This window comes from Macrotis lagotis, chromosome X (assembly GCF_037893015.1).
Source record: "Macrotis lagotis isolate mMagLag1 chromosome X, bilby.v1.9.chrom.fasta, whole genome shotgun sequence".
In the NCBI taxonomy this organism is placed as follows: Eukaryota; Metazoa; Chordata; class Mammalia; order Peramelemorphia; family Peramelidae; genus Macrotis; species Macrotis lagotis.
The window spans coordinates 530,287,471-530,303,311 of record NC_133666.1 but is presented as its reverse complement, the minus strand read 5'-3'; the positions used below and the strand labels follow the sequence as shown (position 1 = coordinate 530,303,311).

General features: G+C 35.9%; 1 protein-coding gene across 5 annotated transcripts in view; it reads right to left on the bottom strand.

Annotated features, from left to right (window-relative positions):
- Positions 1 to 15,841, bottom strand: part of LYRM4 (LYR motif containing 4) — a 228,113-nt gene that overhangs the window by 100,608 nt on the left and 111,664 nt on the right. For 3 of the 5 annotated variants that reach the window (XM_074208468.1, XM_074208469.1, XM_074208470.1), the window contains exon 3: positions 1,809 to 1,923. The exons of the other annotated variants lie outside the window; for them this stretch is intronic. In XM_074208468.1, the coding sequence (XP_074064569.1) occupies positions 1,809 to 1,923 (115 nt within the window). The remainder of the gene's footprint in view (positions 1 to 1,808; positions 1,924 to 15,841) is intronic. 5 annotated transcript variants of the gene reach the window in all.

Here is a 15,841-nt window from a genome sequence, read left to right as displayed (position 1 = left end):
TGTTTAAGGGACTACTATATAGGCTCTTCATAATCTGTGAGTTCTGATGCCAAGTTAAAGCTTTCCCACATGCCTCACCCTGGCCATCTTCCTTCCTTCTTCAAATTGGGCCTTCAAAAACACTTGGGAGTCCCAAATGATGATTAAATAAAGCCCAAAAGGTTCTAGCATGAAAATCTTAAATTGGTTAAGCACTAGACTCCCAAGCATGCTTTACTGGGGCTTTTTGCCATGGCATCATGCCATCCCCATCTCTTCCAACCCCTTCCAGCCTCCCACCCCACCCCCCATGTTCTTTCCACTTGTTGCTCTAGAAACATAATCAAATCAGCTACAATACTTATATTTTCAATCAATGCCCGATCCACTGATAGTTTAAAACAAAACACTTCTCTTTAGCTACCACTGTCCTCTGTGTGTTGTCACCATCCACTAAAGTGTAAGCTCCCTGATGGCAGGTTCAGTCTACTATTCTATTTGTATCCTCAAAGCTGATCAACTGATAAGGGAAGTAATTTCTTTCTTCCTTTGTTCTTTTTTTTCATTTTTTCCCTCCATCCTATTATTTCTTTCTGCAATCTTTCACTAGAATCATTCTCCTTCCCAAGGTACTGACTAGATACTACACTGAAAATCCCACTTTTCCATTTATTTTTCTGATAACAGCATCCTCTCATTTTATACCTAAGAATAAATGAGCCTTACATAGCTCAGATTACCTATATTTGAAAATGATAAAACAAACAAACAAAATAAACAAACCACTTTTCATGATCACATTTTCTCAATGCTTCTTACTATGATTATTTAGGAGAATTAATGTTGAAATGGGAGCTAGCTTTGCTGGATTATTTGTTGTAAGGCCAGTCAAAGGAGGACTCTCATGTGTTTGTGTGTGTGTGTGTGTGTGTGTGTGTGTGTGTGTTTGTGTGTGTGCGCGCACGCGCGCATGCATCAATTCCCCATTTTAATTTAATTTTTGGTTTTTTCAATGAATGAGAGAATTATGGAATTATGGGCTGGAGGATTAAGTTACTACTTAGACTCTTTGTTGCTCACCCTATTAGAAGCTAAGCTCTTTATGGGTTAGACTGTCTTCCTAAGGCTCCTTACCTGTTCACAACAAAAATTACTGAGGAGTGAGATATTACTCAGGGTTTGGTTTGTTTGGGTTTTTTTGACAGGAGCCTAGAATATGGATGGTTTTTTTTTTGTTGTTGTTACTTTTAGGTCTTTTTGTTTTTGTTTTTTTGCAAAGCAATGGGGTTAAGTGACTTGACCAATTAGGTAATTATTAAGTGTCTGAGACTGGATTTGAATTCAGGTACTCCTGACTCCAGGGCTGATGTTCTATCCACTGTGCCACCTAGCCACCCCTGGAATATGGATAGTGAGAGAAGTGTAGGTTCCCTTGCTCTTGGAGGTAAACTTACTGGAAACTGTGAATATAAAGATAAATGAGGACAACCAGATCTAGTCTCTTTATTGTTTGTCTTTACATGGTTATAAATGTACTTTTCCACCTTCTACAACAAGTAACAGTAAGGCCATATGAAAATAATTTAGGGCCTGCCTTTTCCCACCCCCCCATTTCAGAATTCTGCATTTCTTCTGCCAATCTTAGCCTATGCATCTCACAAGAGGCATCACTGGCAGAGATCAGAGCTGGACTATACATAGATAAGTGAGTGTGAGTATTTCTTCTATTGTGTGCTTTTTTCAACATTTATAAAGTTTTTTAAAGTTCTTTTTTCTTTTCATTAAAGAAAAAAAAGGAAGCCATGCAATATAATACAAGCACCACTTACCAGGTCCCCTCCAGAAGAGATCTATAGTGACAGTGCTTTTCAATATGGTACTTAACAGGGAATGCTGTCCTAATAGTGTAGGATGCAGCTGTGACATCCATGAATACCATGGAACCTGAAAAAAATTAAGAACTATTTCATGTGTTTATGTATTTTACTTTTGACTTGATAGTTAGCTCCTTGAGGGAGATGGGTCCAGGAATATCCTTCACAGAGTCCTGCCCACTGATTGAGTTTTGCAGGAAGGCCAAGCATCCCCTGACTGCCATGATCTAGGGTATGATCTGACCCCGATAGGACATATCCAGATTGTTTATGTGTGGAAAATTTGAACTTTTATCACATTATTTTTCTGTTAATAAAGTAGGCACAGGATCAGATATTTAGATCTGGAAGAGATCTTAGAGGTCATCAAGTCCAAAACTTTCCTCTTACAGATGAGTAAACTGAGGCATAAAGAGGTTAAGTGACTTGCTCAAGGTCACACAGCTAGTTAACATCTGAGAGAGAATCTGAATCCAGATTTTTATGACTCCCACTTCATTGCCATGCTACCTTTCTGAGGTTTTTCTCCCAATGGGATGATCCTTTCCTCTTCACTTAAGTGGATTCTATTCATGTCCTGCTGTTCACTTAATGGTGGCTTATTAATCATACATAAGCCCAGCTGTGCAGTGTTCCAAAAACAGGGCAAAATGACAAACTCCAAGAAATTGTCCACTTTAAAAAAAAATACTCTCTCAACAACTGGCCATTGCCTAGGACTTCAAAATAATCTGGTTATGGGGAGTTTTTTGTTGTTGCTTGTCATGGAATTTTACATATACTGAAATTTACATATATAGATACAAACAATTTCTGGAAAAATCCAGGGAGGCTACCACATTTTACCTAATGAAGCAACTCAAAGTACAAAATTGAAAGTGAAAATTTCAGGCATTGTTGGATAGTTTTTGTTTTACAGAGTTCTTTCCTGAGGATTCTTTTATTGTTTGGTTTCAGTGCTGAGCAAGATAACAGTAGTTGGTCACCATATATTTACTTAGAAATGTATCCATTTTCTCAGAGTCTAAAGCAGACTAATTAAGTAGAAGTTTACAAAAGGGTTACAGAAAAGACACAGACAGATATAACGTTCTGTGGTTTCAGCTTCTTCCTGTGAAGAATGAATAGAAAACAAACAGAACTGATTTCTCCCATATTTCTGTGAGCAGTTACGATTTTCCATTACTTGACCCTTATACCTCTGCTCCTCTCTTTTCCATCCAAGGAGCCAGTTATTTCTGAAACTAGGCATTAAAAATAGGAAATAGTGAATTGAGACTTTTATTCCACCCCACCCCCCCGGAATCCATATGGCCTGGTATAATCAGAAGTCATCCAACAAACTACTAGCCTGGACAAACTCAAAAAACTTACCCCATTTTTAGATTCATACAAAACCTCATCCTACCCAGCTCACACATCCCACTTCTTCCCTCTTCTGATCCACTAAGCCCAGTTTGCAAGTAAGAAGTGATAATTACCGATTCTCTTTTGGCTAAAGTGTGATCAAAATCTCCATAATAGGAAAAAAAATCAACTAAATAAGAAAGCCTGGAGCTAATGTAAAGCTCTGATTGAATTGCTAAAAATAAGAAATAGGGTTTTATGACTTTACTTGGAAGAGTCAGAAGTCATTTTGCCTAATTATGTCTCACAGGATCTTATGAAAGAGATTTAAGAGATTTAATCTAATACAATTTCTTGCTGGAAGAGATGCCCCTACTTAAAGTAACACAGTCATCAGACCTACCCTCTATTCAAGTCAACACATTTAACAAGCATACAGTAAGCTCCTCCTGTATGCATAGCACCTTGTCAAGTGCAAGAAGAGAATTTAAATTAAAAATAGCTTCTGCCCTAAGGGAGCTTATAGTCTAGAATGAAGTGGCTCATTCATAAGTGAATAAGTAATATAAAGCAATATATAAGTGAATAAATAAGATCAAAATAAAATTTTAGGAGACATCTCCAGAGTTCATGTGTTTCCTTTGGGGTGGGGGGGGTGCATCACAGGAAGGAAAGAGGGATAAACTAATACTAGCTAGGAGGATGGGGAAGACTTCCTGAAGAAAATAGTATTTCAATTGCAAAGGATGGGAAAACAATTTTAAAGTTGGAGTAGAGATGGAGATATGTAGAATGCATTATTTTGCTGAGAGTCTAGCACAGTGTCTTTGCAGTGCTGATAAATAATTGTTAAATAGCATTGTGGGGCAGGTCTGAGGTTAGGGGCAGGGGGGTGGGGCAAAAAGTACTGTACCATATTCAGGTAGACTTGAATATCAGGTAATGAATGCCACAATGAATAAACTAAAATGCAAATACTGATCCAACACGTTTCTACATTTCTCTTAATTCTCTAATTCATTTCTCTTGGTCCAATAAGACTGTTATATTTGCACAGCACAAGTTGTTCAGTCATTTTCCAACAGATAGGCACCCATTTCCCCCCTATTTTTTGCTTTTTTACTCTTCTCAAGCTACCTTCTTTATGGCTCTCAGTTTTTTTCCTATGTAAAATGAAGAGATTAGGCTAAATAATTACTCAACTCCTCTTTAGCCCTAGAAAAAGGTATGATTAGGACTAAATCTTCAGGGGGAAAATCACATAAATAGAACAGTTCCTCAAAAAATAATACACAGTTTACATTAAAAAATATTTTTACTTTAGAAAACAGTGTCTTAAACATTTTAGTAACTAAGCAAGAATCCTAATGTAGGCTGAAAAGTGGGAGGTAACTCATGAGTGAGAATTGGAGTTAGGAGACATTTTTTCTTATGTTGCTTTTATGCTATTGCTACTATCTGGGTAAGCAGAAAGAAGGTACTTCAACATTTTCCATGCCATAATCAAAAGTTTCATGAATGGTTAAGGTAGAAATAAAATAAATAAAAATCATTACTTGGTGGTTGTTTATCAAAGATAATGAACATTTCTGAACTTAACTAGGACAGTTCTTGAATTTGTCTTTCTTTAGTCTTCACTCAGAGCTTCTCTGGCTCAATTGTACCTGTTATGCTTGAGAGTGGAATATTCCCAATAAACCAATTGGAATTAATATTCCTACTGAAGTCCTCTAAGGATTAAGAAATATTAAAGAAAGAACAAACTACTATTCTTAAATTATTTCTAGAAGAAAGCCCCTTGTGTATTCCAAACAGGAGGCTCACACTCCTAACTTTTGATAAGACTACTTTTACTGACTACTAGAAGGCCAGTAGACTTTTTCCCATGAGAAAAACGTTGCATTCCAAAGAAGCTCATAAGATTCCTCTTGTTTGATAATAATTAAGACTGTTCCTAGACCTTGAATTCCAAGGCAAGTTACATTACTTCAATAAGAAATTATTTTGCCTTTGTTTGCCTTGATTTTCCTCAGCTATAGAATGGGGTTAATAACAGCACCTATTCATTTACCTCACACAAGGGTAATGCTTTGGATGATGTGAGGGAGAAGGGGAAAAGAACTTCCTATCCATTAGTGATACAAAATCAAACAACTACTTCTGGAGTCAATTCTGCATTCCCTATGTTCTTTGTAAGCTGTTCTTTTAGTATTGCCTTTGGGAATACTAAACTCATACCTAAATTTTTCTCTATCACTCTCTTACCCTCACCTTGCCTTAAGCCATTTCATAAACAAAATAGTTCTTGTATTTGCTTCATTGTATTCTTTTTTGCTCCTTTGAATGATAACTCAAAACCTACCTTCTCTAGTAAGCTACATGATCTTTGTAACCCTTTCAACAATGTTTGGCAAAAACTAAGTACTTTTAATAAATGTTCATTCATTTAGTATGTTTTTTAATAATTTAAAATAATTTAAATATGCAATTATGTCAATTTTGGGGGATAATTCTTATTTTATACTATTTGGCACTGAGTTCACAAGACTTTAACATAATCTTTAAGCCTTTATTATGAAATAACTTTCATTACAATTTGATATACATCTTATTAACAATACTGGGGACTTCCGGCCAAGATGGCGGGGAGAAGACAGGCACAGTTCTAAAGTCTCCTAATCTTTCCCCACCTATAATATGAAATAAACCTCTTAACAGAAATCTGACCCAAAAAACCCAGAAAGAAAAGCCAGGGGAAAGAACAGCTATCTCAGGATTTGTCTCCTGCAGCAGCTTTGGACGAATTTGAGCTGGTGAGTCTGGGCTCAGACGGTGGATCAGCCCCGGATCAGCCAGATTAGCAGCTGAATTAGAGCCAGGAGTCTGAGGGCCAGAGAACTGGACCTGCTGGATCAGCTGTGGGGCTACACCATGGGGGCTTGCCGTGGGGCTTGAGTCAACTAGGGACCAGAGGCACTGGTGTTGGTGCTGTCCCTCTGGAGCTTGTCGACAGGGCTGGGGGGAGAGTTCCAGTGCAGGAGAGCTGTGGACACCATCCCTGGGTTCCTCTAGTCTGAGTCCATGCCTCCATTACAGGTGAAGCATGTACTAGGACATAAAAACCTAATGATCAACTGCAGAAAGGCAGAAATAGTGAATACATCTTTCTCAGATCATAATGCAATAAAAGTCATTATGCAATACTGGGCCAAGGAGATATAGATCCAGAACAAAGTGAAAACTGAATAACCTCAAGTTAAAAAATGAGTGGACCAAAAAACAAATTAGAGAAAGAATTAACCATTTTATCCTAGATAACGATAATAATGAAACAACATACCAAAACCTATGGGATTCATTCAAAGCTACCCTCAGGGGACATATTATAGCTTTAAATGCTTACATGAATAAATTGCAGAAAGAGGAAATCAATGAACTAAATATGCAACTAAAAAAGAAAGAGAACAAATCAAAAATCCCCAATTAAATACCAAATTAGAAATTCTAAAAATTAAAGAAGAAATGAATAAAATCAAAAGTAAAAGAACTATTGAATTAATAAATAAAACCAAAAGTTGGTGTTATGAAAAAAACCAATAAAATTGATAAACCTTTGGTCAATTTGATTAAAAAAAAAAGGAGAAAACCAAATTGCTAGTATCATAAATGGAAAAGGTGAACTCATCACCAATGAGGAGGAAATTAAAGTAATAGATCGAAATAAATTTGATAATCTAAGTGAAATGGATGAATATTTACAAAAATATAAGTTGCCCAGGTTAAATGAAGAAGAGATTAAATACCCTAAAAAGCCCTATCTCAGAAAAAGAAATTCAACAAGCCATCACTGAACTCCCTAGGAAAAAAATCTCCAGGGCCTGATGGATTCACAAGCGATTCTACCAAACATTTAAGGAACAAGTGGTGCCAATTCTATATAAACTCTTTGGAAAAATAGGGAAAGATGCACTTCTGCCTAACTCTTCCTATGAAACCAATATGGTGCTGTTACAGGAGGCATTAAAACAGAGAAAAAAAGTTACAGACCTATCTCCCTGATGAATATAGATGCAAAAATCTTAAATAAAATCTTAGAAAAACGATTACAAGTTATCACTAGGATAATACATTATGATCAAGTAGGATTTATTCCAGGAATGCAGAGTTGGTTCAATATTAGGAAAACTTTTGGTATACTCAATTATATCAACAACAAACCTATCAGAAATTATATGATCATATCAATAGATGCTGAAAAAGCTTTTGACAAAATACAGCACCCATTCCTGCTAAAAACACTAGAGAGTATAGGAATAAATGAATTGTTCCTTAGAATAATTAGCAGTATCTATCTGAAACCATCAACAAGCATTATCTTCACTGGGGAAAGGCTAGAGGCATTCCCAATAATATCAGGGGTGAAACAAGGGTGCCCATTATCACCACTACTATTCAATATTGCATTAGAAAGGTTAGCTTCAGCAATTAGAGAAGAAAAAAGAAATTGAAGGAATTAGAATTGGGAAGGAGGAGACAAAACTCTCACTCTTTGCAGATGACATGATGGTCTACCTAGAGAATCCCAAGAAATCATCCAAAAAACTACTGGAAACAACTAGCAATTTTAGCAAAGTTGCAGGTTATAAAATAAACCCTTATAAATCCTCAACTTTTCTATATATGTCTAGCAAGATACAGCAGGAAGAGCTAGAAAGAGAAATCCCATTCAAAGTAACCTCAGGCAATATAAAATACTTGGGAGTCTATTTGCCAAGACAGACTCAGAAACTTTTTGAAAACAATTACAAAACACTTCTCACACAAATTAAATCAGATTTAAATAACTGCTCATGGATAGGTAGGGCTAATATAATAAAAATGACAATTCTACCAAAACTAAACTACCTGTTTAGTGCCCTACCAATCAAAATTCCAAAAAAATTACTTTAATGAGTTAGAAAAAATTGTAACTAAATTCATATGGAGAAATAAAAAGTAAAGAATTTCCAGGAGCTTAATGAAAAAAAGTGCAAAAGAAGGTGGCTTAGCCCTACATGATCTAAAATTATATTATAAAGCATCAGTCGATAAAAACTGCTGGAATAATTGGAAGTTAGTATGGAAGAAACTTAGATTAGACCAATACCTAATACCCTTTACCAAGATAAGATCCAAATGGTTACAGGACTTAGACATAAAAAACAGAACTATAAGCAAATTAGAAGATCAAGGACTAGTTTAAATGTCAGATCTATGGAAAGAGGAGCAATTTATGACTAAGAAATAGTTGGAGAATATCACCAAAAACCAACTAGATGATTTCGATTATATTAAATTAAAAAGCTTTTGCACAGATAAAACCAATGTAACCAAGATCAAAAGAAATGTAGTAAATTGGGAAAAAATCTTTACAACTAATGATTCTGACAAAGGACTCTATTTCTAAAATATACAGAGAACTGAGTCATATTTTTAAAACAAAAAACCATTCCCCAATTGACAAATGTTCAAAGGATATGCAAAGGCAATTTACAGATGAGGAGATCAAAGCAATCTATAGCCATATGAAAAATTGCTCTAAATCATTATTTATTAGAGAAATGCAAATTAAAGCTTCTCTGTGGTACCACCTCACACCTGTCAGATTGGCCAATATGACCAGAAAGGATAATGATCATTGTTCGAAGGATTGTGGGAAATCTGGGACACTATTACACTGTTGGTGCAGCTGTGAACTCACCCAACCTTTCTAGAGAGTTATTTGGAACTACCCCCAAAAGGCAACAAAAATGTGCATACCCTTTGATCCAGCAATACCACTACTGGGTCTATACCCTGAAGAGATAAGGAAAAAGGGTAAAAACATTACTTGTACAAAAATATGTATAGCAGCCCTGTTTGTGGTGGCAAAGAATTGGAAATCAAGTAAATGTCCCTCAACTGGGGAATAGCTTAGCAAACAGTGGTATATGTATGTCATGGAACACTATTGTTCTATTAGATGGGATTTCAGGGAAGCCTGCAGGGATTTGCATGAACTGATGCTGAGTGAGATGAGCAGAACCAGAAAAACACTGTACACCCTAACAGCAACATGGGGGTGATGTTAAACCTTGAAGGACTCGCTTATTCCATCAGTGCAACAATGGGGAACAATTTTGGGCTGTCTGCAAAGGAGAGTGTGATCTGTATCCAGATAAGGAACTGTGGAATTTGAACAAAGTTCAAGGACTACTCCCTTTAATTTAGTAAAACAAAAAGATATCTTATTTTCTGATCTTGTTATCTCTTAGACTTCTTGTCTCTTCTTTAAGGATATGATTCCCCTCTCATCACACTCAATTTGGATCCATGTACAACATGGAAACAAAGTAAAGACTGACAGACTGCTTTCCGTGGGGAGGGGGGGAGGGAAGTAAGGTTTGGGGGAAAATTGTAAAACTCAAATAATATCAGGGAGGCTAGGTGGTGCAGTGGATAAAGCACTGGCTCTGGAGTCAGGAGTACCTGGGTTCAAATCCAGTCTCAGACACTTAATAATTACCTAGCTGTGTGGCCTTGGGCAAGCCACTTAACCCCATCTACCTTGCAAAAACCTAAAAAAAACCAAAACTTCAAATAATATCTTTAATATAAATAAATTTAAAAAATACTTAGAGTTTCAGAGAAATTGCAAGAACTAATAGCAATTGCTTATTTGTTGAGGAAATCAAGGCTGTGCTTCTTTAGTTGTGGCATCCACCTGTTGATTCTGCTTGTAACTTGCTACAACCCATTAGACAGGATCTTGAGAACTAGGATCACAATAGGTATTCATGTTTTCGGCAATAGGGCAGCTAGGTGACACAGTGGATACAGCACTGGTCCTGGAGTTAGGAGTACCTGAGTTCAAATGTGGCCTCAGACAATTAGTAATTACCTAGTTGTGTGACCTTGGGCAAGTCACTTAACCCCACTGCCTTGCAAAAACCAAAAAAAAAATGTTCTCAGCAATACTTGTTGGCTCTTAAATGCTGTTAGTTGTCCTTTAAAGAAAGAATAACTGGCGAAGTGGGGGTGGCAAAAACCCCTTCCACTACCATGACTTTTGGAGAATAATTTTTAGCAAAAACAACTAGGTGCTCTTAAGATACTTAAGGATACTCAGAGACATGTTTCCTCTCTTCTTAAATCACAGGTTGTCTCCTTTCATTAGTTACCATTTATTGAGAGCTTTGGTGCACCTGCTCTATCTTAAAGGCACAGTTTCCCTCTGCTGTCTAAAGGGGAACAATATTGTTTCGGCACTCCTCTCCTTGTTTCTGCACCTATCATAGCCTTAAAAGGACTAAGATCCAATGAAGGAGCATGCTTTGGTTAAAAGTAGGACAAAACAATGAAATGAGGATGCATAAAGAATCAGTCCAATAGCATTGATTAAGGACCCAGGGAAGGGAACAAGCATTTAAAAAGTACTTGCTGTATTCCAGGCATTGCCAAAAAGGTTTGTGTGTTTGTATGGATGTATACAAACATTATCTCATTTGATCCTGTGAGAATAGGTGCTATTATTATTACCATTTTATAGCTGAAGAAAATTGAGGCAAACAAAGGCAAAATAACTTGCCCAAGGTCACAGTTATTAAATGTAAAAGGCTAGATTTGAACTCAGGTCCTCCTGACTCAAGGCTCAGAAGATCTTTCCACCACCTGATTTAGACATCCTTATATAATAGGTATATTTATTTTTATATATTTATGATATATATATATATATATATATATGTGTGTGTGTATGTATGTCAGGGGCACTGGGTTCAAATCTTAAGTTTCTGATCCCCATCCCTCCTACTTCTAACCAAGACCCTTAGTTAGAACTTAGTCACAACCTCTTGCAGATCTTCATTTCCACATCTATAAAATGAAGGGGTATGACTTGAAGTTCTCTGAGGAACCTTCTGCTTTTACACACCAAGCTTCCTTACATAGTTAAGCCTTTTTTTTGGGGAGGTGGCATTATTCCCTCCCAGATCCTGCTACAATCAGCAGCAAGCTCAAAGAGTCAATATTCAAAGCTTGCTTGTTTGCTTGAACTGAAGAACTGAAGGAAGATTTCATGTGAAGAACTGAGACTCTCAATGCACAATGAGGACAGTATGAAGGAGTAAAAAAAGTAGACTTTTATTTATCTCTTCAATGGATCCAAGAGGATACTTCTAGTCAATTATCATCCTTCTCATAGTGAATACCCATCTTAAGTACTTCATGGATAACAATAAATAGAAGCCTCTTGAGGGTAGGGATAGCAGGATATATAGTCAAGAAGGTGCTAAATAAATCTATAGGGGAAACCTTATTTTTAAAAATCCCTCCAATAGCCCATTTAAAGTCAAGATATGAAAGTCTTGCTTGATAAAAAAAAAAGTTAAATCTATCCCAAATGTCTGACTTTTGAATTGGTGTTACACTTGATCTTGCCATCACTAGTTGGGAATCTGGCATATATTCAATATTGGAGAATCTGTTTTTTCATCATGGGCACTTGACCATTGAAGATTCTTATCCTTCACATCTGAGTAAATGGTTTCTGTGAGCTACTATGATTAAAGATAATTTATCAATTTTTGCTCAACCCTCTAGTGATGAGACTGTGAACTTAAGCTATGCCAGCAGACAAAGGAGGTGACACTACATTATCATGAGTCTTTGAACAGAACTTCATCTAAGAAATCATATAATACATTGCAATCTGTGTGTATTAACCAGGCATTCTTTCTGGGACTGATTGTATCCTGTCTGCTGTCTAACACAGGAGGACACCATGAAGTGGAATCAGCATGGGAGGGCTCTGAAGCTGAGGCCTAGCTCTATCACTTGTTGGCTATTTAACTTTGGGCAAAGAACCTGAGGTTCTTCATCTATAAAGTAAAAATGGATGATATATTATCTACTATCGAGGGGGGACAACAAAGTTGCAATGAGATAATGTATATGGAAAACATCCTTTAAGTTGCAAAGTAATACATAATGTAAAATTATTATTATTAGCCACAATTAAATAGTTGATGAATTTGTAAGATAGCAATACTTATTCAAAGTTAAAAGTATGGAAAAGAAAAATGACCTATTCATAATTCACATTATCAAATTTGTTAAATTATAAGCAAAATATGACATCTATCTAAAAGAAAAAGGAGTATTTTCAATCCTCTTTATCATTTTTCTTAAACTCTGATCAAAATCTGACATCTATTCATCTATCTATATAGATATAAAGAATCTATATAACTAAAGAATGAACCTCTTTTAAATATATATGTACATTTATCTAATACATTTATAAACATGTTTATCTAATACATAAGCACTTATATATTGGTAATCAAACCACAAGGAAACTCCTTGCTATAGAGATAAAGCCTATAAAGGAAAATAGATACAGACAGACAGATAATACAAGAAGTACATGTGTATGTATATGTATATATGTGTGTGTGTGTGTGTGTGTGTATGTATACATCTCTATACTTTTTTAAAAAGGAAAAAAGTGTAAAGACGCAGTCTTAAACATTTATCACTGCTATAATCTCATATGTTATCTTTACTTCCCTATCAAATTTCAGAAAGTTCAAGTGGCTCATACTCTAAATTAGATTGTGAACTCCTTGAGAGGAAGAATTTTCTCTTGTCTTTCATGCTTGACTTGTAGGAAACATTCAATAAATTCTTAATAATAAGCGAGGATCAGATGTTTTCCTTTATCAGAAATGGGATGCTTGCAGAACTGTGATGTTCTACTTTAGACTTCTTCATTTTGTCATGAGAAAAATATGGACTCTGAACTTTTTAGAATGTCTATAAATAAAGAAGATAATTCATAAATTCATTCATTCTGTAGCTTATAGCTGCTATTTAACTTTAAATTTAACTATTCAATTCTTTCAGAGCTTAGTCATTTTTTAAAACACTTTTTGCTTGTAGACAGAGATTCTTTATCTAGGGTCCATGGACTTCAGTAGGTCCATGAATTACATTTTCATTATTCACTAAGCTCTAACTGTAATGCAGCATTTCTTTCAGTTATGAATGTAGGTAACAAACCATTATTCTGAGGAGGGGTCCACAGATTTCACTGGAGACAGTGTTCTCTATCACAAACTTCAGCTTTAATGTGAAAAGTGTGCTAAATCCAAAGAAAAAATATCATGAAAAGAAATATTTCATTTCTTTTATAATATTTCTTGTTACCAGTCATTATATGATGGAAAGGCACTGGGTTTGGAGTAAAAAGACCACAATTTAAGATCTGACTTAGTTTTGTGACCTCCATTTACTTCATCTGTGAAGCAAATGTTACTGGGTTATTGTGAGGATCAGATGAAGAAATGTATATAAAACACCAAATGAATGTAAGCTATAATTCTATAATTCAATATTTCAACAGCTCTGTGATACCAATGATGCAGGTAGTCCTTCTCTGGTGCTGCCTGCAGCCAAATTATTTGACATTATTCTATCTCACAAGTCAGGTTCAACAATACTGCCTATCCCAAAGACTCATGCTGCTGCACAAATGGGCTAGATTGTTTTCAGCAAATGTCAACTTAAAACTTTTTTCCTGGGAAAGCAAAAGGCTCATTTTTCCCAATATTAACACTTTACTGATGTGCTATTTGAAATTGTTACCTGGAATATCACTGCTCTGAAGATCTGATAATGAGTACCATAGAGGCAAAGGAGAGGACTATGGGTGTGTGTGTGTGTGTATGTGACAACATATAACCAGTGAAGAACTCTGAAGGTAAAAGAGAAATAAAGGAAATTAGCAAGTAATTGTATGAAGATGAGATGAGCTTGTAAGAGTGAAGACTGACAGGGAGATAGACAGCAAGGTATCCTCTTGGGAGACAGCAATGGAGGACTCCAAAACATTGGTTAAACCCTTGTAGTTAACTTTGGGAAGAACTTAATCAAGAATTGCAAAGATTAGGGGCAGCTAGGTGGCACAGTGGATAGAGCACCGGCCCTGGAGTCAGGAGTACCTGGGTTCAAATCCCGCCTCAGACACTTAATAATTACCTAGCTGTGTGGCCTTGGGCAAGTCACTTAACCCCATTGCCAGACATGGATGGGCTGTGAAACAATCAGCAGTTTTCAAAGTGGGTCTGTGAGATCAAATACTAAAATGTTATCTGTTCATTAAAATATTCTCCCTTTTTTGCAACTATCTATCTCTGTGAGGCTAGATTTTCTTCATACAATTCAACCAAAACAATTTATCTCTAACAGACTGAATGTAGAAGCAGATATGAAAATCCATCTCTCTTCTATTATGCCAGATGTTAAAGAAATTTGCAAAAATATGTAAAACAGTGCTATTCTTCTTGGCAAATAATTTTTGTTTTGGAAAATAAGAGATTTTTTCCAATGAGATATGTTATTCCAATAAGATATGTTATGGGCTTCTTTAAAATAAGTAAATACTGATAAGTTTAACTCACATAAAAATGAAGTCCCCAAAACATTAAAAGTGTAAAGGAATTTTTTTTTTTAGGTTTTTGCAAGGCAAACAGGGTTAAGTGGCTTGCCCAAGGCCACACAGCTAGGTAATTATTAAGTGTCTGAGACTGGATTTGAACCCTGACTCCAGGGCCGGTGCTTTATCCACTATGCTACCTAGCCGCCCCCATCTTAGAAAGGAATTCTAAGACCATCAAACTTGAGAACTGCAGATCTATATCACTGATGACAATACCTGTGAGATTTGCAGATGCATTTGGATATTCTTAATCATATTCTCTCATAAAAACCTCCAGAGAATTTCCCTAACTCCCTGGAGATCTTCCTCTACTTTTTTAAAACATTTCACATCCATCAGTGTGATAATATGAAACAAATATGAGTTAATATTATTGTTCTTATCATCATCATTACTGGGGCAGCTAGGTGTTACAGTGGTTAGAGCACCAACCCTGAAGTCAGGAGGATCTGAGTTCAAATCTAACCTCAGACACTTAATAATTTCCTAGCTGTGTGATCTTGGGCAAGTCACTTAACCCCATTGCCTTCCAAAAACAAAAAACAACCCACTAAAATCATCATCAGTATCCCCTACACATTATTAGTAGTTGGGAATTTCATTTATAAAATTTATAAAAAATGTATAAAGTTCTTATAAAATAGAAATTAGCCTACTGGTAACAGCTCACATGGTTATGGTACTTCAGCAAATATAAAGCACTTTGTCAGCAATGATCCTTTGAGGGGAGAAATGAAAGTATTGTCATCATCACTAGTTCATGAAGGAGGAAATTAGGAGTGCAATTTAGTTACTTGCCCAAGAGCTCACACAATCAGTTTACCAGGGTCAAAATAATCTCTTTATTAGTCTTTCAAAAGGAAATCCTTATTATGGTTTCTGTTTTACACATAGAGACAAAGAAATGTTAAATAACTCCTCCAAAGCTACAAAGCAAGCATTGGCAAATTTAGGATTAGAATTCACAACCTCATCTGTTCTAAATAGGCAGAGACCGTAAAGACTGCATTTTTCTCCTCTAATTTCATTTAAGATTTTCACAGAAGGCTTCAAAGGGTATGTTTTAAGTTTTTATTCTGGGATGACAAAGCAGGGCATAAAACATAAAGATTGGATAAAATAG